Raw genomic sequence first — 22,306 nt, 5'->3', positions numbered from 1 at the left:
GGCAGCCAGGTCCCTCCTGCAGGGGCAAGACAAATTAAACCAAACCCCCAAGATTGTGCCCAGGAAGGAAATAAAGTCAGAGTGCCAGGGGAGCTGCTTGAATGGGCCTGGTTCATCCCAGAGAAGGCCTGCCCCTACAAGGCTGTCCTGAAAGTCCTCTGATGACAACGGGACAGAGCCAGTCTGCAAGGGCAGCAGGCCCAGCAGCAAAGGGGCTAAGCCACATCTCAGTGTTTATATTTAACCTCATTTCTCCAACAGTAAAAGCAGCTGCTGACTCACCTCTCCGGCTCAAGGGAGGAGTGCACCACAGACTTGGTAAGGGAGCGTCGTGGAAGCTTTCCCCACTCTTAACCTTGCAGGACTTGTGTAGACTGGATCACATCCTCAGCTATCCCCACCCCTGGCTAGATTGCTACACCAGGCTGATGAGCCCGAGCACATTATTCCTGAGACACTGCCCGGAGTCAACACACTTTGCTTCTCTTTTAAAAGCTATTTGCGACCACCCTGGCCATTGCAATTCTGAAGCAGAATGGGCATTTGGCGAGCTCCTTTACATCTCAATACCCAGGATGCTCGCTCTTCCAGCTCCCATGGCATTGCTGGCTCGGACCTCTGGCAGTAGGCAGAGACTTGGGCACACAGGCATCTCTTTCCTCAGAGGGGAAGAACCGGGGGCTGGTGCTTTCTGGGCCAGCGTGTCGCACTCACCACGTCCCACTTGAAGGCTTCAGCCTGCTTTACAAACCCAGCAATTCCTCCAGCCACTCAAGCTAGCATCTAACAAGAGAACTCTCTGTGCTCTGGAATGGCGCAACCCACCTCCCGCGCCTGTGTTCTCTAAACTCTGCTCCCGCCTGCCAGCACTCTTGGCACCCCAACGGCTGGGCTCTGAATCCTTGTCCTAGCACAGCAGAGTCTTTTGTAGAAAGACACCCTGGAAACGGTCGACATTTACCCAGCAAAACCAACGCCAGAAACAACAAATGGAAGAAAGGTTTTATTGTACTGGCTTTGCAAACTTCCCCACTCAGCTCTGCGAATGTACCTGCAGCCTGATCTGCATATCCCAACACTGGGGAAGCCCCCAGAGCTACACTGATACCCTGTAGCTCAAAACTACAGCCTCAGAAAGGCAGGATCAAACCAGTCATTCCTAAAATTTGTGCCTCTTCCCCTGTATAAGCCTTAAGCCTCACCCATCCCTTAAAATGCTGCATTGATGACAGCTCAGGGATCAAAGGGTTAAAGTGCACGTCTTTCAATTCACTGTTGACTGGCACAATGTTCCTCTGCTTCTCATGGCCAACATGCAGCTGCAGCTCTTCCCATGGGCTTACCAGAGCAGCTGTTGCTGCTAAATGCATCCTGGCCAACAAACCCCACTCTGGGGTCCTGTCTGGCCAGCTCCCTTAGCAGCTGCTGCTCCCCAACCTGGTACTAGTGAGCATTCCAGCACAGGTGTGTGAGCAGGTAAGTGCTCAGGTGTGCTTGTGCGGATCTTTGCCTGCACACACACCTGAGAGCTCCGCTTCACCCTTTTGAAGATCAGCCTCCTATTTTTAAAATAAATGTTAATTTACTCTGTTACCAACCCACATTCCTAGAACTCCCTTAGCACGCATGGAGAATTAAACTCTTGCATAGAGTCCTGCTCCTTCCATTACTGTGACTAATGATCTGATCAGATAACAGAAATTACAGTCAGAAAAGGCCTATGTGCCCCGCCCAGACCCGTCCCCAGAGCCAGGACAGACTGCCCCGACTGTGCAAATTGAACAGACGGCTTTCTCACCAGTTCTCCAGCTGGTCAATAAACCAGAGACAAACACATTCCCCAGACTAACCTGCAGAGTGACAAGTCCCCAAGAACGTTCCTAGACCCTCCGCACAGAGCCTTCTGCACACAAGCTGTTTATCGCTAAGCACGAACTGTACAGTCTGAAGGTCATTCACCAGCGGCAGAAAGAGCAGCATCAGCAACTCGCTCTTCCTAACAGCTGGGCAGTAGGTCAAAGTCTCCCAGACAAAGTGACACTGGGCAGGGAGATGGCGTTTCACAGTCCTGGTGGACTCACTCTGCCCAGAGAGCATGACTGGGATCTTCCCCAGCGCAGGGCAGAGCTCCACCCTCATTACTGCCATTGAGCTGCCTTGCCTGAAATTAGGGAAGGAAATGGAGTGACAGGGCCTCCCAGGACTCCTGAAAGGGGTGGTCACTGCCACTGGTCACCATGGAAATTTTTCGTTCCTCTGACCCCAGAGAAAGGGAGAGGCGACTAGTGGGTAGAAGCAGAGGAATGGGAGTCAGGACTCTTGCGTTCTCTTCCTGGTTCGGCCACAGGCTTCCTGCAAGACCCTGGGTGTGTCATTTACCTTCCATGCCTCAGTTTCCCCTTCTGTAAATGGGAATAACTCTTCCCTGCCTCACACGGGGGCTGTGTTTACAAAGCGTTCCGGGATCCCAGCTGGAACAGGGAATGCCCTGTAGCGGCATCCCAAGCGTTAGTAGCTGAAGGAGCTCTCACACCACTGGGGTCTTTGTGCCTGGCTGTCCCCTGGCAATAGGCTGACAGTCCTGCAGATGGTTTACTCCATCTCCATCCCTCCTATTCATAGCTGTGCCTGGAGCTGGAACAACTCTCCCATGCAGCAGTGACTTCTTTACCTCAGGGAAGCAGCTGGGAGTATTTACTTAGCCATGGACCTCCGCTGTGCGGAGCAGACCCCTCCTCCTAACACATCCGCTTCCCATGAAAGAGCCAGGACCCCTCAGCTTCTAGGGCAATGGTTCTCAACCTATTTACCATTGTGGGCTGCATATATGTGGCTCTCCATGTGTTATGTGGGCTGCATCCACACTGCATGGCCCTGATGTCACATGGGCCACAGCTGTGTACTGATTGGGCTGCAAGCAGCCCATGGCCTGAGAAACGCTGTTCTAGAGTTTGTGCAGCCTGGAAAGCTACACTCATCTGCATATTCAAATCCATCCTGTTTAACCTCTAGACACCTACAGATATAGTAAAATCTGCCCTAAGCAACCACACAAAGCAACCAAACAAGACAATTGCCTAGTAAGAGTGAGTCCTTATGTAACAGTCAAAGAAAATTGTCCTGGAAATCTTGGGGAGATTTCCAAGTGGCTTCTAACAACAGGAAGTTGCCTATAGGAAAGGGATCAACCCTTAGGGCTGGTGACACATATTTATGGCATTTGTATATTTCTGTGGGTTTATCCTATCCAAAAGGTCATGTGAACAGCCACCAGTAGTAATGTGAGCTGGGCAAACAGCAGAAGCATATTGTGTTTACAGAAGGCCATGCTACAAGCTAATCCCTTGTGTAGCCGGTTTCTAGCAGTCCTGGCGTGAACTCTGGATTACAGCAGGTGGGACAATCTTACCGTAGAGTGGCTGTACTGCTATCCATGTTTCCCATGTAATACTTTAAAGAAGGGAAGCTCTGTTGCAGTGAGGCTCATTCCCCAGTGTAATAATACCCCAAAAGGCCTCCACATCTCTTTCTAGAAACTGGTGAGACAGAATCACCAGTTCTCCACGCAGATTTGAAATGGGGCAGAAAAGTGCCTCTTTGACTTCTAGAGCATGTTTCATCTGAGGATCTCAATGCTTTAAAAATGTCAGTTAATTAGCTAACCCTTGTGAGATAGGTTAGCATTAGCACTCCCATTTTATAAATGGGGAAACCCCAAGGCACAGAGATTTGCACCTGAGATCATACAGTGAGTCAGCAGCAGTGTGGGAATAGAACCCAGGAGCTCTGACTCCTGGTCCCCTGCTCTAAGTAACAGACACACTCTTTCTCAATCTTCCTCTAGCTGGAGAAACCCATAATTTCCTCCCCTGCCTCAAAGACAGGTTTCTTTGAGATTGTGTCTCTGTGTAGATACCCATAATGTTGAAGAATGAGGGAAGCATACAGTGCATGGGCAGGATGGTTACAGACCAAATTTTTGGTGAGTATTCCAGGAGCTGTCAGTAGCTTTTTAAAAATAAGTACAGAGGAAACAGAAATGTGGACTGTTCTCCTAAGTAATGAAACTTAACATATGTATATGGACTTCTGGGCCAAGGATTTCACTCTGAGTGGGTGGATGAATTTTTTTTCTCAACACAAGGGGCTGATCATTTATTTATTGGCTAATGTACAAAGAAGCCATCTCGCAAAAGTATCTGGGATGCTGTGCACAAACTAAAATGAAATCAAGATTGGCTTGGGGCCCGGAGGAATCCACCTCCAAACAATGTGAACAAAGGAAAGGATCCAAGAAAGGACAGAGGTGATTAAAAGAAAAGGTGCAAGGGGGTCAGAGGCAGCTGGCAGGAACAGAAAGGCCTTGCACTTGGCAAGGAAGGAGGCATGCAGCCATGTGTATATGCTCAGTCAGAGGGAATGACAGAGAGAGAGTCGAACCTCCAAGCTTCTATGTCTTGATCCCTGTGCAGCCATTGATGCTGTTGACGATCAGGTGCCGTTGTTCCTTGTGGGCCCTGGCGCAGCACTGATGGGGCCAGTCGTGCCTGACAAATGTTCCTGTCTACCAAGAGCCTCCATGTGGAGTGACACAGAGGTCCCTGCTGTCTGCCCTTCTCTCCAGCATCCACATGAGACAGCTAGTGGGTACTCCGCGATCTAGAGCATGCTGACAACGCAGCTCTATGCACCTCCTCCGTTGTTATACCAATAAAATAAAAACCAGCAGGATCTTATTAAAGGGGAAAAGGCAAAACGCCACATTTATTGTGAATACAGAAAGAATCATAGTAAGCAGTTAGTTATAGCTATAACATTCCATTCAATCTCATCTTTATTCACACATTCATTCATACACACACAGGTTCTACAAGGTTGTTATCATAGTTACCAGCCTTAGAGTTGCTCATGCCAAGCCACTGGCCAGGTGGCCTGGACATGAGGAGGGAGCAGGGCCTCGTCAGATGCTCATCTGATGCTCCTGGAAGTTGGTTTGCAGAATCAGACCCCAAAGTTCTCACTTTCTAGAGTCCATTTTTATAGGAATTTCTTCCTATGCCAGTCTATGGGAATTGCTTCATCATACTGTTGCTGAATCAATCAGCAGATAGCACATTCCTGACAGCTCTGTGCTGCCAGATGTTATCTTGTTCTTTGGTTCTCCCATCCTTGAGGCTGTTGGGTGGATTCCAGTCTGCCCTCCGGGGGTCCTCTCGTTATTTCCACTTGACGCCTTCTTCAGCCGATGGACACTGGATTCTTAGGCTGGCACCTCCCTGAACATTCAGTTATTATCTACACCAAGCATCCATCCACATACATCCTCTATCTCTATTTTAATCACAATTGTTAACAAAGCGAGATGAATACAACAAAAGGGCGGGGAGTCTCTGGGTGCTGTTTCTGTTGTTACAGAGTATTGCTTTGAGTCTCTCTCTGTGTGAGTAGTTGTTGTTACAAAGAATTGCTTTGAGAACAGACTCTGTCTTAGAATGTACTAACACAATTAGCAGCTTGCACGTTTCACACATGGAGGGAGAGAAACAGTACCAAAAACCAAGAGACCTCTTAATTAGTAATACCCTGGAATTTAAACTATGGGGAATCAAACTCATTTGTGATTTTAATACAGAACTTCTTTAATATGATCCAACACCGTGAGTGCACCCCTGCCATCACCCAGGAGCACCAGTTGGCATATGGATGGATGACAAACATTTGGTACAGGTTTGATCCAGGGAAGTCAGAACTGATGATGGAGACAGGGAAACACTGGGAGGAACTGAGGACACTCTCCAGCCCCCAGTCATCCAGGCAGGGCAGAGCCTTGGGGCCATGCTTAGGGTCCTCACTGCACCTGGACGCATAGCCCACACCAGTGCTGAAGGGTGTTCTCCACCAGCTGCAGCTGCCCGAAGGCAGGGAAGCACCTAGCTGCTGCCTTTGCTCATTGCTTAGGTATCTTAGATATGACATCAGACACACTGATCGGGGCCCTGCGACAAGAAGGCCTGATTTGTATGAACCCCTAAGCTTCAGATGCCTTGGAGAGATCTAGGGGGAGAGGCAGTTGCTCAAGAGCCTAAATTATTAAGGGCTTTCTATACAATCAGTAAAGCCTATTATACTAATTACCCTATTACTTGTCTGCCTCTTGCTTTTGGCACTGCTGACCCCTCACACTTTCTCCTGTCTGGCAATTAGACTTTTTCCTTGCATGGTGCCATGCCTTTGATGCTGTCAAAATGCTTTACAGACAAGATCTGTAAAGGCCCTAGACAAATTAGAGGATTGGGCCAAAAGAAATCTGATAAGGTTCAACAAGGACAAGTGCAGAGTCCTGCACTTAGGACGGAAGAATCCCATGCACCACTACAGACTAGGGACCGAATGGCTAGGCAGCAGTTCTGCAGAAAAGGACCTAGGGGTGACAGTGGACGAGAAGCTGGATATGAGTCAACAGTGTGCCCTTGTTGCCAAAAAGGCCAATGGCATTTTGGGATGTATATGTAGGGGCATTGCCAGCAGATTGAGGGACGTGATCGTTCCCCTCTATTCGACATTGGTGAGGCCTCATCTGGAGTTCTGTGTCCAGTTTTGGGCCCCACACTACAAGAAGGATGTGGAAAAATTGGAAAGAGTCCAGCGGAGGGCAACAAAAATGATTAGGGGACTGGAACACATGACTTATGAGGAGAGGCTGAGGGAACTGGGATTGTTTAGTCTGCGGAAGAGAAGAATGAGGGGGGATTTGATAGCTGCTTTCAACTACCTGAAAGGGGGTTCCAAAGAGGATGGATCTAGACAGTTCTCAGTGGTAGCAGATGACAGAATGAGGAGTAATGGTCTCAAGTTGCAGTGGGGGAGGTTTAGGTTGGATATTAGGAAAAACTTTTTCACTAGGAGGGTGGTGAAACACTGGAATGCGTTACCTAGAGAGGTGGTGGAATCTCCTTCCTTAGATATTTTTAAGGTCAGGCTTGACAAAGCCCTGTCTGGGATTATTTAGTTGGGGATTGGTCCTGCTTTGAGCAGGGGGTTGGACTAGATGACCTCCTGAGGTCCCTTCCAGCCCTGATATTCTATGATTCTATGATCTAACTTGAACAGAAGCTGCACCCGTGGGGGGGGGGGGGGGGGAGGCGGTGCGTGTCAGAATTATTACCCCCATTTCACAGATAGGGAGGCAGAGGCTCAGGGAGATGGAATGATCTGCCCCAGGTCACACGGTGAGTCAACAGCAGGGCTGGAAACAGAGACACCCCCTCCAAACTGCTAGACTGCACCCTCCTCCTGCCAGGTTGGGTCTTCAGCCAGGAAGGACTGCGCTGTGTAAAAGAAACCAGCATATGACAGTACTTGGCTAATGGCAGCTCCTGCTGCCACCACTTCTGCTCTGAGAACATGGGAAGCTTCTCCTTGACCGGATTATGTAGCTGTTTAAATATTTCATGCAACATCTTTGTAGCAATTCTCTGTTTGATCAGTTACCTCTGACTGCCCACCTAGCGCTCCAGAGGCAGCTGTGACTCAGGTCTCATTAGGAAAAGGCTAATAGTGACACATGTGAAAGGGAATAATTTTCATGCCTGTCTAACATACTCGGTCTGTATGGATTGCAGGGTGCAAAATTTGCACACAAGAGTCCATCTCCTACAAAGCAGGGCAGTTCAGGGTCTGCTTGTTTCACTTTTATAAGCATCTGTGATTATTACTGCAGATCTGTATAACTATGACTATTCACAGAAAACTGGTTATTCAGTGACTTTAGAGCTTTCTTCTGTTGACAAATTAGCTGTAGGCAGACTGAGCTCTTACAAATTCATCCACTAATAATATAAATAATAACAACAAATAAAAACACCTCTCTCTTGTACAGTGCTTTTCATCCATAGCTCTCAAAGCACTCTACAAAGGAGGTCAGTAGCATTATCCCCATTTTACAGATAGGGAAATTGAGGCACAAAGAGTGGGAGTGACTTTCCCATGGTCGCTCAGCACAACAGCGACAGAGTTGGGAACTAAACACAGGTCTCCTAAGTCCCAGACCAGCACCCTATCCATTAGGACACACTGCCTCCCCATTAGTCTACACTGTTTAGTGAAAACAATGAGGAGTCCTTCCTTGTTGTTTTTGCTGTACAGACTAACATGGCTACCACTCTGAAACTGTTTAGTGAGTGGCTGATGTGAACGTACTTCAGCCTACAGGCTCCATTTGCCAGGGTTGTTATAATTCACTATCCGTGCTATGTGCTGGTCGCCTGAGTCACATGGTATGGTTTGTGCTCCATTATTGGATGACTCCATGAAACGTTTCAAGATGGCGGTCAGGTGTTTCCAGAAAGGCACGTTCCCATGAGCATCTGTGACGCTTTCTCATTCCACAAACAAATTGCTCATGCAAATATTCACAGGAAATGAGTAAAAGGGGCCGTGAATACTGTCCAGATACATTCACAGGGCTTACCTGAATGAATGTTTGTGGGTGCTTTGGCACAGTATTTATCCAGCTCTAGCTAGCACCAGGAAGGTTTTCTTCCTGAAAAGGGCCCTCATTTGGAATTAGTGGCTCAAATTCAATCCTGGTTTAACAAAATCCCCTGAATCATAGGGAGTTGCATCTGTATCTATGGGCTCAATCCTGCAGTTCTTACTCAGGCCAAGCTCCTACCGAGGTCAGTGGGTGGGAGTATTGCCTGAATAAGTCCCATGTGTAGATCTTAAGTTGTACCACTCCATGTTTGCCCTGTCCTTTCCTGACAGAGAGGCCCCAGCCTCACCCTTTAGGCTTATTCTAGAAATTGATTCACTCTTAAAAATAAATAAAACGCATATTGGTCCCACAGGCCTGTAGAACTGACCCGGTCCTGGAGCAGGACAGAAACCGTAACGAGTTACTGCGAGGGACAGAGTGAGAGTCTGGAACTAAAGCCAATGTAAAGGCAGAAAAACAAAGGGAGCGTCTCCAATGTTTACAGTATGCAGCACTGATTGTCAGGAGTGGTGAGGGCTACTCTCCAGAGAGCATAGCTAATATCCTTCCATCTGGACAGGAATTTGGTCCAGCTTAGTGGATTCTGAGAGTGAGGGCTCGTTTGCCAGTCCCTTTATTCTAGAAGGAAGGTCTCTCTGCAGGACACTCCCTGGAGGCCGGGGGCACACACAGAGAGGAGCCCCTTTGCCTTGTCTTTGCTGAGAGTCGAGGGGAGCCAGCCCTCCTTTGTTCAGTGCTTCCACACAGTTAAGGGGAGTAGAACTGTTCAAACACTATTAGAGAGGACACATCCGTGAGGTACGTGTCTCCAAGACAGACAGATGTAATAGGCTCCCAGAGGGACTGCGAAACACTCTTTGGTCTAGTGTGATTTTTATAAATGCCCCTGGCCATAATTACTCCAGATGACAATCCTGAGTATTCACATTAGCAACAATGTAGAAGGAGAGATCTAATAAGCCACGCTCCCCTATTCCCCAAGTATCATTATTCTCCTCACTGACATGGAGCATCTTTATAAGACGAGACAGATTATGCCCATAAAATTGTAATTGACTTTTATCTCCTTAAAATTCCTTGGCTCTTTCATTTGTGAACTAACAAGCCTTCAGTGCCTTTGTTCTATACAAACGGAATCACAAGTATCCTCCCCCTCCCTTTCTGCCCCATTTGCTTCTACAATAAACCACAAGAGTGAACCCCTTGTTTGCACCTGTGCAATGGCACTGAAGGAGGTCAACAGAATGGGTAGGATTTGCTCCATTACTTGGGAGATTCTAATAATTCCCTTTGTTTTCACAGTCATGGTTGCAGCCGATGAAGTGAGCTGTAGCTCACGAAAGCTTATGCTCAGATAAATTTGTTAGTCTCTAAGGTGCCACAAGTACTCCTTTTCTTTTTGCGACGTTTCTGACAAGGAGCAGAGATGTGAAATGACCCACATTTCATTCACTGAAGAAATCCCCTGTAATTTATTTTGCAAACAACACCGTTAAAGAAATCAGTATTGCACTTGTCAATGAAAAGGATTCTAAGCAGTACCTGTTTTCTAGCACAGCCTCCAAGGGACAGACAGAAGGTTGCCAAGTGCCCGTCAGCTGAGCTGGATCCTCCCTCACCAGGTGTCACACAGGTCAACAGAACATGAGAAAACGGTTTTGATTTGCACTGAGAACAGTGCACCTGATGCTCCTCTCCTGTGCACCAGCCACCCTCAGTGGGGATTAACGCCAGTGCAGTCCAGGCAGTCGCCCCAGTGACCAAACCAGACCCAACTCTGCTGCCAAGAGGCCCCCTCCTGTGCAGATATCCCCGCAGCCCTGCCAAGCTTCCTTTGCAGCTTCCCCCGCCCACACATACACCCCCGCCAGAACGCACTGCTCACCTGCTGCTGCCCCCCCCTCCATCCCCAGCCTGCCCCCACCTCCCCTGCTGCCCCCCAGCCCCCCGCTGCCCCTTTCTACGTCCAGCCCCCCACCCTGCCCTCCTGCGGCTCCCCCGCCCCCAGCCTGCCCCCCACCTCCCCTGCTGCCCCCTTCCCGCCCTCAGCCTGCCCCCACCTCCCCTGCTGCCCCCTTCCTGCCCCCAGCCTGCCCCCCACCTCCCCTCCTGCGGCCCCCCCCACCCCCAGCCTGCCCCCCTCCCCTGCTGCCCCCCGCCCCCTACCTGCACCCCAGCCCTGTGCTGCCCCTCCCCTACTTCCAGCCCCCCTGCTGCCCCTTACCTGCCCCCCTGCGGCTCCCCCCCACCTCCCCGCGGCCCCCCGCCCGCCCTCTCCCGGCGCCGCAGCCCGCTCGCCCCCCCGGCCGGAGGCTGCGCAGCAGCAGCGGATGGAGGCGGCCGGAGGCCGGGAGCCGCCGTCGCTGTAGCCGGGCCCCGCGCTCCGCCCCGGCCCGGAGCCGGCAGCCCCGCGCCCCAGCCATGGCCCTGGTCACCCTGCAGCGCTCGCCGACCCCCAGCGCCGCCTCCTCGGCCAGCGCCAGCGAGGTGAGCCGGGGCGCCGGGCCGGGCCGGGCCGGGCCGAGGGGGAGGCCGCGCCAGGCCCCGGGCGGGGAGCGGGGTCCGGGGTCCGGGCCGCCCCGAGGGCTGCGGGCAAAGGGGGATGGACCGGTCCTGCCCCCCGCGCCGCTGAACCCCCCGTACTCCCCGCCCCCGCTGTACCCCCCACCGTGCCCCCAACCCCCGCTGTACCCCCCACCGTGCCCCCCGCTGTACCCCCCCCGTGCCCCCCGCCCCCGCTGTACCCCCAACCCCCGCTGTACCCCCCCCGTGCCCCCAACCCCCGCTGTACCCCCCACCGTGCCCCCCGCCGTACCCCCGTACCCCCAACCCCCGCTGTACCCCGTGCCCCCCGCCCCCGCTGTACCCCCCACCGTGCCCCCCGCTGTACCCCCCACCGTGCCCCCCGCTGTACCCCCCCCGTGCCCCCCGCCCCCGCTGTACCCCCCCCCGTGCCCCCCTCCCCTGCTGTACCCCCAACCCCCGCTGTACCCCCCCCGTGCCCCCAACCCCCGCTGTACTCCCCCCGTGCCCCCCGCCCCTGCTGTACCCCCAACCCCCGCTGTACCCCCCACCGTGCCCCCCGCCCCCGCTGTACCCCCCACCGTGCCCCCCGCTGTACCCCCCCCGTGCCCCCCGCCCCCGCTGTACTCCCCCCGTGCCCCCCGCCCCTGCTGTACCCCCAACCCCCGCTGTACCCCCCACTGTGCCCCCCGCCCCCGCTGTACCCCCCACTGTGCCCCCAACCCCCGCTGTACCCCCCACCGTGCCCCCGCTGTACCCCCCACCGTGCCCCCAACCCCCGCTGTACCCCCCACCGTGCCCCCCGCCGTACCCCCGTACCCCCAACCCCCGCTGTACCCCACCGTGCCCCCCAACCCCCGCTGTACCCCTCGCTGTGCCTCCCGCCCGCGCTGTACCCCCCCCGTGCCCCCAACCCCCGCTGTACCCCCCCGTGCCCCCTGCCCCTGCTGTACCCCCAACCCCCGCTGTACCCCCCACCGTGCCCCCCGCCCCCGCTGTACCCCCCGTACTCTCTGCCCCAAACCCCCGCTGTACCCCACCATGCCCCCCGCCCCCGCTGTACCCCCGTACCATCTGCCCCAAACCCCCGCTGTACCCCCCACCGTGTCTCCCGCCCCCGCTTTACCCCACCGTGCCCCCCGCCCCACTGTACCCCCTGCCCCCGCTGTACCCCCCACCGTGCCCCTCGCCCCTGCTGTACCCCCCACTGTGCCTCCCGCCCCCGCTGTACCCCCTGCCCCAAACCCCCGCTGTACCCCCCACCGTGCCCCCCAGCCCCGCTGTCTCCCCACCGTGCCCCCGACCCCACACCCTGCTGTCCCCCCCACGCCCGCTGTCCCCCCTGCCCTACCCCCTGTCCCCCCACTCTCCGCAATACACTCACCCCCCGCAAATACTCCCTGCCCCCCACTGTGTCCCCACCCCCTGACCACCACTGTATCTCCACCGAGCCCCCTGCCCCCACAACACCCCACTATAATTCCTGCCCCCCACTGTACTCCCTGCCCCCCACCCTCTGCAATACACCCACTATGACCCCCGCATTCCACTGTACCCCCTGCCCTCCTCATCTCTCTGTCCCCCCTGCCCCCGTTATACCCCCACCCCCACCATAACCCCTGCCCCCCACTCCCTGCTATATCCCCACTGTGCCCCTTCCCTCACCCCCACTGTGCCCCCTGCCCCTGATATAACCCCACCCCCCACTCCCTGCTATATCCCCACTGTGCCCCTTCCCTCACCCCCACTGTGCCCCCTGCCCCTGATATAACCCCACCCCCCACTGTGTCCCCTGTCCCCCCTCTGCTATATCCCCACCTTACCCCCACCCACCACTATACTCTCTGCCCCCCACACCCTGCTATACCCCCACCATGCCCCCTGCCTTCACAACAGCCTGGTATACTCCCAGTCCCGCACAGCCCCACTGAGCCCCCTGCCCCATACATCTTGCTATATAGCCCTTCCTTTACAGAGCCAATATCCCTCTGGCCCATGCCCCTGCTGTACAACTCTGCCCCATTCTGTCCCCTGCCTCTATACATCCCACACCTGCTATACCCTCTCTGCCCTATTCACTCCACTATACCTCCTCTCTCTGCACCAGGCCCCACACCTTACTATACTTCTCTGCCTTATTACCACCCCCATAGGCCCCCACTTCTGTTATCTCCTCTGCCCTGTTCCTCTTCTCCTGCCCTATACGCTCCTGTGTCCTTCCCCTGCCTTATAAACCCCAAAGACAGGCTCTGTGTTCCCCTACCCTAACTCCTCGCTCTCCTGTGTCCTTCCCTACACCCCCATGCCCTCCCTTTACACAGCATCCCACTTGCCTGGGCCTCCCTCCTATATACTTCCCCCTGTGTCCGTTCTCCTATCAGGTTAACAGTCCTATTTGTCACCTGTCAAATCCCTGTCACTAACCTTCTCCCACTGATGATCTCAGCTGAGTATGGGAGGTGGTGGGGAATGGCTGGTAAAAATCTCATTGACTGTCCCCAGCTCAGGGATGCTCTTCGTTTACTTTGTTCATTCCAAACTGTGGGCCTTGGACTCAGCCTTTAATTCCCTAGTGGCTCTGCCCTCGCTCCAGGTTGTGGGTTTGAGTTTACCAAGCCACAGAGACACGGTTTATTTTCTAACTGTGTTCACTGAAAAATATGGAATGCAGTGTTGTTGTCGCCGTGTGGGTCCTAGGATGTTAGAGAGACAAGGTGGGTGAGATAATATCTTTCATCGGACCAGCTCCTGTTGGTGAGAGAAACGACCTTTCAAGCTACACAGTGGTCGTCTTCCTGTCAGAAGAAGAAGACCAGAAGAAGAGCTCTGTGTAAGCTCAAAAACTTCTCTCACCAATAGAAGATGGTCCAATAAAAGATATTACCTTGCCCATCTTGTTTCACTGAAAATGTTATGAAATCATGAAGATATTTCTGTTTCCATAAGGGTTTTTAAAATCTTTACTTTGTTTAAAAAAAAGGTATAAAACCTAAATTTTGAACATAAACCATTGATCGTCCTGTGAACCCGTGAAAGAGAGAGACCTGATTCTCATCTCATTTACACAGTTGTAAACCAGGAGTAATCCCACTGAAGTCAGTGGGGTTACACAGGTTTTAATCTAGTGTATATGAGAGATGAATCAAGCTTTTGGTGTGTCTGTCTTGTCTTTGGAGTGTTTCTGCATTATGTCTGTTCAGTATCATGTTCTGTAAGGGTATTAAGCCGTTTGTTTTTTTTTCCAAGGAAATAGGGGTCTCCTTCCATGAGGATTGGCTCATGCCTGCCATTGGATGCAGTACTGGCTCATGCCTGCCATTGGATGCAGTAGAGTAGTGATTCCCAAACTTGTTCTGCCGCTTGTGCAGGGAAAGCCCCTGGTTGGCCGGGCCGGTTTGTTTACCTGCCGCGTCCACAGGTTCGGCTGATCGCGGCTCCCAGTGGCCGCGGTTCGCTGCTCCAGGCCAATGGGAGCTGCTGGAAGCAGCGGGCAGTACGTCCCTTGGCCCGCACCGCTTCCAGAAGCTCCCATTGGCCTGGAGCAGCGAACCGCAGCCACTGGGAGCCGCGATCGGCTGAACCTGCGGACGTGGCAGGTAAACAAACCGGCCCGGCTCGCCAGGGGCTTTCCCTGTGCAAACAGTGGAACGAGTTTGGGACCCACTGCAATAGAGTGTACTCCAAAGGCAGGGCAATTCCTTTTCAGAAGCACCTTTATGAGCCAGGAATAGAGATGCTTTAAGGGGTACCCAGAGAAAGGCTGAGGTAGGATATCTCCCCCTACTCTCCGTCCTAATGGTCCCTTCTGATCTAAAAGTCCATGAATATATGAATCACCCCTGGAAATTTAAACATTGATTTTTGTATAATGTTAATAAAAAACAAAGAATTTCTAGCCAAACTGTGTCTGTGTTTTCCCTGATCTGTTACGCTCTTTCTTGTGTGAAGATGGATTTACAGGCTGAGTCTGTAGCAAATATGTATTTAGAGACTTTTTAAAAAGGGAATTATTGACCCAAAAGTTCTTACTATGAAAGAGCTCTTACAGCCTGCTTCTTAACAACACATAAACCAGTATGGATTTATAAAATGGATGCTAATGTTGTCTTCATGGGAATTGTGATAGTGTCAATATGGCATGCCAGAAACCCTTATGAATTTTTTTCTGAGCAGAAAACCAGTTTGCACAGTTGCTAATTTTTTATAAATTCAAATAGCTCCCTTGCCCTATCAGATCTCCAGCATCTTTTCTGCTGTAGGCAAAGCCCCAGTCCAGCATTGCAAGCTGTACAGGCTCAGCTGTCTGCTTGGGCAGGTCATGGTGCGGAATCAGGGCCTAAAGATGGATCTATCCCTCCACGATGCAGATTTCAGGATGCTGTCACCTGAAGAGCCATGGCTTGACATCACTCAGAGTGCCTGGGACAAACTGGGGGATGAGTGGATGGTTGAATGGCACTGCCAGTGATGGGTCCAGTACAAGATAATTATATTTGTATATAACCCAGCAAATACCCAGTCAAGTTGCCAGCCTTGTCAGTTCAGATAAATGTTCTGCCCAAAGAACTAAAGCCAGTTAAGAAGGTTTCTGTCCTCTGTAATATTGAGCCCTTAATTCTTCCTGTTGTGCCTATTTTTGTTTATTTTTTAAAAAGGTCAATTTGAAACCTAGTCAGTTTGAAAAGATGAGTGTAAAGTAGCTTCAAGTTCTGAAGCTCCCTGATGATATTTGTGGTTTCATACATATTTTTACAATCACAATTAAAAAAAAATATTTGTATGTTCCCCCATTGCTGTGTAACAGACCCAGACAAGTGGGGGAGCTCACTAGGTCCCCAACGCTGCAACTGAATCCAGGCAGGTGGACCCTGTGTCCAATGATTTCAGTGGATTTCTTGAAATCACTGATTTATTTGGGCATAAGCTTTGTGGGTAAAAAACCATTTCTTCAGGTGCATCTGAAGAAGTGGTTGTTTACCCACGAAAGCTTATGCCCAAATAAATCTGTTAGTCTTGAAGGTGCCACGAGGCTCCTTGTTGTTTTTGTGAATGCAGACTAACAGGGCTACCCCCTGATACTTGAAATCACTGGGACTCCACATGGGCCCAGGGGGATTTCTGCAGGAGTCTGACCTCAGGATAAGGGCTCAACTGATAGTACGCTAAGTGGTGGTAAATGCACAAAGTAAACAAACTATAAAAATAGAGGAAATATATTTTTCTTCAAAGCTCTATCAGTCACAGTAATCTTGCATTGCTTTTTAATATCTTCTTTCCACTGAATAGATACGTCTAATATACAGATTATGCAAAGCTGTAATAGAACTTGTGTGTCATCATTTTAATGTCCAATAACAAATTAAGAACCATAACTACTAGCTATGAGCAGCAAATTCCTTTACATCATTAACTCTGACCTTTTGAAGTCTTAATATTAAAAACCCCCTCTAACCTTGAAAATGTTATGTTAACCTCTTTTCTTTAGTTGAGGTCCACAAAAAACATTTCAGAGCATTGTTTGTACATTGTACAGCAGAAAGGGGCTCCAACTGGCCTTTGCACTACTGCAGTAGAACTGTTCATAAAAACCAGTAGGACTCTTACACTTTTTTAAGTTTAAAGGCCAAATTAACTTCTGCTGATTTGTGTAAAAGCTGCATTTGTGTGGAGGCTCACCAGCTGTGTTAGGTTTTACTCGTGCTTCTAATGGCTGGGTTACCTTCTCTTGGTAGGTTAAGGTACTTGCAAAAAAATCAGAAAAACAAATCCATGGCCGTTTAGGAACATGACATTTGTCAGTAGGCTACACGCTTTGAACTGGGGATAGAGCTCAGATCTTCCTGGCCTAAACGCATAGGCACCTCCCAGAGATCAGCAGCATACGGCTTATAAAACCGAGTTGGACAGTTTTGATTGCATCCATCATATTGACACACTACCCCATTCATTGAAGGATTTCTTTATGCCCCGCTCTTTGCTAACATTCTGATGCTCTATTCAGCTCCTGTTGATTTCAATGGGAGGGCTGTGTGCACATCCCTTGTGATGTCTAGGCATTCCATCCGCCAGCTGATCTGCCCTCCAGCTTGCAGGATTGGTGTTTAATGGTTTTAAACTCCCTGTGAGCCCCTTTGACATCCTGTACCCGGGGAAATGGTGGGAGGGGATATTTTATGTGGCTGTATAGTACTATTTTTCTGTGGACATTGAAAAAAAATCATTGTTTTAAAAAGTGTGAGGAATTTTTGACAATAAGGTAGAAACAGCCAGTGCATAACACATTCTCTATCCCTCTTTTCCCTCCTTAGCTGGAGGTTGGCAGTGATGAAGATCGCAAATTAAACCTGAGGTGAGCAGAACCGTTTAATTCATGCTGTTCTAAACATTGTTTCCAGCACTGTTGAACTTCTGCCATGTGATTTCCTACGCCCTGATCCCACAATGAGCTTTGGACGGGCAGATTCTTGCTCCTGCGCAGACCCCAGGACCTCTAGTGAGCTAAGGCCAGATCACTGACCTCTCTCATTCAGTTATTTTATTTTTGATCTTGGAATTTAACATTTAAAAACTAAAATGAGGTTTAATTTTCTTGTCAGGAAAAAAGTGGAACATTGTTTATAAAATTCATCCACAACGCTTATTAATTATCTTAATGTGTCTTGTCTCTAATAGTTTGGGCTTCTTTTGTGGGGCGGGGAGCCTATACCCTAGTTGGAGGTGGCTGGAGGAATGGTGGAAATAGAGCCATCCTCTGTTCACTTTTGACTGTTTAATGGTCAAGGATTGAATTCATTTCATGTTGGAAATAATAAGTTGCTGTTATGAAGTGAGGAGGGGGAAACGGAAAAGGAACAAAAGAAATAAGTGAGGAGAGGGCTGAGGTAAGTAACCCAGAGGAGATGGGAGCGGGCTTTCATGTGCAGAATCAATTGTTGCCCCACAATCTCCAAACGTAGCTGTCTGAAAGGTAAGGCTTAGAAACTCTGCAGTATCTCAACAGGCTTGTTCTTGCCATTTGCTCTTCTCCTAGGTCCTACTCCCCAGTTTTAATGTCCGTTTAGGCAGTTTATTGGTTTTGTTTTCTGTTTGCCGTTTGTCATTGCTTTTTTTATACCTTCAGGCACACTGAGTTCATGGGATATTGCATGATGTGTCTCTGTTACACACTACTGGAAGTTTGATTCCCTTTACACCCTAATACACCAGCGGATTCCAGCAGATGCATAGATATGTTTTGGGGCTGGGATAGAACCTGTTTTAATTTGGAACCTGTATAATTTTCTAATTTTGGCAGTGGGTGGGGTTTTGAGGAATGGACTCTTTTTATTCGGCATAAATTGACGTTAGAAAGCCGAGTCGTCTTCTCTGTAAACAGGTGAGGTAAGCTGCAAACGGCTGTATTACAGCCTCTGTTGTTTGGCTCAGCAGTGATCTGACTTGAGTTACAAATCACTCTAACAAGCCTGACTATACAGCAGAGGCACTGTGCATTTGATTTTGCTCAGCAGGACTCTCTGGTTTGTAAGTTCTGATTACAGGTTTTAGTTTTTATTTCTCAGTCCTTATTCTGTAGTGGCAGTGGTGTCTAGAAGTTCAAGGAGAATTAAGTACTCCTGGTTCTACTCCCAGCTCTGCTACTTATTCACTATGTCAGTGGTTCCCAACCAGGGGTCCGGGGCCCCTTAGGGGGCCATGAGCAGGTTTCTGGGGGTCCATCAAAATAAACCAGAGAGCAGGGCTGGCATTAGACTCACTGGAGACCAGAACAGAAAGCCAAAACCCAAGCCTGCCGCCCGGGGCTGCAAGCCGAAGCCTGAGCAACTTAGCTTCGTGGGGCCCCCGGAGGCATGGGGCCCTGGGCAGTTGCCCGGCTTGCTACCCCCTAATGCCAGCCATGGCTTTTAATCTGCTGCATATGCAGAACACCAGTTGTTGTGACACAGGTGGGCCACGGAATTTTTATAGCATGTTTGTTTACCCTTTTGTAAAACAAATAATAATATGTAACCTATTAGGAGGGTCATGAGAACTAATTAGTGTCTATAAAATGTTCCTTTGCTGAAAGCTGCTGCAGAAGTGCAGATTGTTGTTGTTGTTCTTTATAAAGGGGCAAAGTGATGGTGCAATCGTAGGTCCATGAGTCGCCGGTCTACGTAGACACAAGGCAGCAGAGTTCTAAGGAAGGTGTGTCAAACGGCGGGTTTCAGCCTGCTTGGTGTATCATCTGGTCGTTATGACAGATATCGATTCTGTAGAATGCCGGATTTCATTTGCAGAAAAGTATCAAGTATCTAACCAATATGGTCACAAAGAACCCTCTGAATGTAGCCTGACGTAATGCTGCCTCAGGGTATGTCTGTGCTGGATCTGGAAGGTTTAAATTAGGTGTTCAGCTGATCACCTGCGTAACTTAAAAATATAGCCATAAAGCCTCTTCATTAGGTTTTGAGCTGAACGAGATGGCATATCCTTCTCAGAGTCATTTCAGGCTTAGGATCGGTAGAGTTAGAAGGCGTAAATTCCAGCTCCAGGAGTCACCCCTGTGCTAGCTCCGATGGAGCAATTGCACCAAAATAGAAATGTAGCTGTGGTGGGCATGTGGCAGGAGAGGCTAACCGTCCTGGGTATGTACCTAGGGTATTGGACAGCATCGTACTGGGGTCGGCTAGCTCCTCCCACTGCTCGCACTGCCATGGCTACACTGCCGTTTTTACTATGCTAGCTTGATTAGAGTGTGTGGGTATGTCTAGTGTGGGTATGTCTCCTTGAGTTGGAATTTACACCTTCCAGCTCCAGTGTAACCAAACCCTAAGGCAGCCTGAAGCAGCTCTGAGAAGTGTGCACGGTCTCATTAAACTCAGGTTAGCTCTGAAACTTAACGAGAGGAGGCCTTATGGCTAGTTAACATAGGCAAACAGCTGCGCCCATAGTTTGAATGCCCAGCCTCTGGATATATATGCACAAGTCAGGCATTTGGACTCACCAGTGGCCAAATAAACAAAAGGGGAGATTAATACCAGTCTTAAAAGGGGTTTTGCGTAATCTTACTCACTGAGCGATGCTGCGAACAGCAGTAACTTTACGAACTAAGGTCTGATTCCCTGACCACTCAGAGCGTAATGGGGCTACTTGTATGTATATTTGCAGGACTGAGGCCTAATAATTAGTTGCTACCCTTGATCTTTGTCTAACCCTCTTGCTGTGATGAGTGGAAGCTGTGCAAAAGATTGATGGGAATTTATGTGGCACCATGGCCTATGAAATAAAATTTAAAAATGGATTGTAACCTTCTGCACAGAAGGATTCAGAGTAACAGCCGTGTTAGTCTGTATTCGCAAAAAGAAAGGGAGTACTTGTGGCACCTTAGAGACTAACCAATTTATTTGAGCATGAGCTTTCGTGAGCATCCGATGAAGTGAGCTGTAGCTCACGAAAGCTCATGCTCAAATAAATTGGTTAGTCTCTAAGGTGCCACAAGTTTCAATGCTTTTTTTGCCTCTGTTTTCACTAACAAGGACAGCTCCCAGACTGCTACGCTGGGCATCACAAAATGGGGAAGAGATGGCCAGCCCTCTGTGGAGATAGAGGTGGTTAGGGACTATTTAGAAAAGCTGGACGTGCACAAGTCCATGGGGCCGGACGAGTTGCATCCGAGAGTGCTGAAGGAATTGGCGGCTGTGATTGCAGAGCCATTGGCCATTATCTTTGAAAACTCGTGGCGAACCGGGGAAGTCCCGGATGACTGGAAAAAGGCTAATGTAGTGCCAATCTTTAAAAAAGGGAAGAAGGAGGATCCTGGGAACTACAGGCCAGTCAGCCTCACCTCAGTCCCTGGAAAAATCATGGAGCAGGTCCTCAAAGAATCAATCTTGAAGTACTTGCATGAAAGGAAAGTGATCAGGAACAGCCAGCATGGATTCACCAAGGGAAGGTCATGCCTGACTAATCTAATCGCCTTTTATCATGAGATTACTGGTTCTGTGGATGAAGGGAAAGCAGTGGATGTATTGTTTCTTGACTTTAGCAAAGCTTTTGACACGGTCTCCCACAGTATTCTTGTCAGCAAGTTAAGGAAGTATGGGCTGGATGAATGCACTATAGGGTGGGTAGAAAGCTGGCTAGATTGTCGGGCTCAACGGGTAGTGATCAGTGGCTCCATGTCTAGTTGGCAGCCGGTGTCAAGTGGAGTGCCCCAGGGGTCGGTCCTGGGGCCGGTTTTGTTCAATATCTTCATAAATGATCTGGAGGATGGTGTAGATTGCACTCTCAGCAAATTTGCGGACGATACTAAACTGGGAGGAGTGGTAGATACGCTGGAGGGGAGGGATAGGATACAGAAGGACCTAGACAAATTGGAGGATTGGGCCAAAAGAAATCTGATGAGGTTCAATAAGGATAAGTGCAGGGTCCTGCACTTAGGACGGAAGAATCCAATGCACCGCTACAGACTAGGGACTGAATGGCTAGGCAGCAGTTCTGCGGAAAAGGACCTAGGGGTGACAGTGGACGAGAAGCTGGATATGAGTCAGCAGTGTGCCCTTGTTGCCAAGAAGGCCAATGGCATTTTGGGATGTATACGTAGGGGCATAGCTAGCAGATCGAGGGACGTGATCGTCCCCCTCTATTCGACATTGGTGAGGCCTCATCTGGAGTACTGTGTCCAGTTTTGGGCCCCACACTACAAGAAGGATGTGGATAAATTGGAGAGAGTCCAGCGAAGGGCAACAAAAATGATTAGGGGTCTAGAACACATGACTTATGAGGAGAGGCTGAGGGAGCTGGGATTGTTTAGCCTGCAGAAGAGAAGAATGAGGGGGGATTTGATAGCTGCTTTCAACTACCTGAAAGGGGGTTCCAAAGAGGATGGCTCTAGACTGTTCTCAATGGTAGCAGATGACAGAACGAGGAGTAATGGCTTCAAGTTGCAGTGGGGGAGGTTTAGATTGGATATTAGGAAAAACTTTTTCACTAAGAGGGTGGTGAAACACTGGAATGCGTTGCCTAGGGAGGTGGTGGAATCTCCTTCCTTGGAAGTTTTTAAGGTCAGGCTTGACAAAGCCCTGGCTGGGATGATTTAACTGGGAATTGGTCCTGCTTCGAGCAGGGGGTTGGACTAGATGACCTTCAGGGGTCCCTTCCAACCCTGATATTCTATGATTCTATGATTCTATGATTCTAAGTACTCCTTTTCTTTTTGCACAGAAGGAGTTTGTCTCCCCTTTCATAAGGTGCTTTCTGTAGAGTGACTTACTGAGACTCTACCTTGTGCCCATAGGGTGGCAGAGT

General features: G+C 50.1%; 1 protein-coding gene across 1 annotated transcript in view; it reads left to right on the top strand.

Annotated features, from left to right (window-relative positions):
- Positions 1-10,918: 10,918 nt before the first annotated feature.
- SSH1 (slingshot protein phosphatase 1) overlaps positions 10,919-22,306 on the top strand; it is a 59,775-nt gene continuing 48,387 nt past the window's right edge. The window contains exons 1-2 of the mRNA XM_077835143.1: positions 10,919-10,984; positions 17,329-17,369. Of these exons, the coding sequence (XP_077691269.1) occupies positions 10,919-10,984; positions 17,329-17,369 (107 nt within the window). The remainder of the gene's footprint in view (positions 10,985-17,328; positions 17,370-22,306) is intronic.

This window comes from Eretmochelys imbricata, chromosome 15, assembly GCF_965152235.1.
Source record: "Eretmochelys imbricata isolate rEreImb1 chromosome 15, rEreImb1.hap1, whole genome shotgun sequence".
NCBI lineage: Eukaryota > Metazoa > Chordata > Testudines > Cheloniidae > Eretmochelys > Eretmochelys imbricata.
The sequence above is the reverse complement of the archived record's forward strand: the minus strand, read 5'-3'. Positions and strand labels throughout refer to the sequence as shown.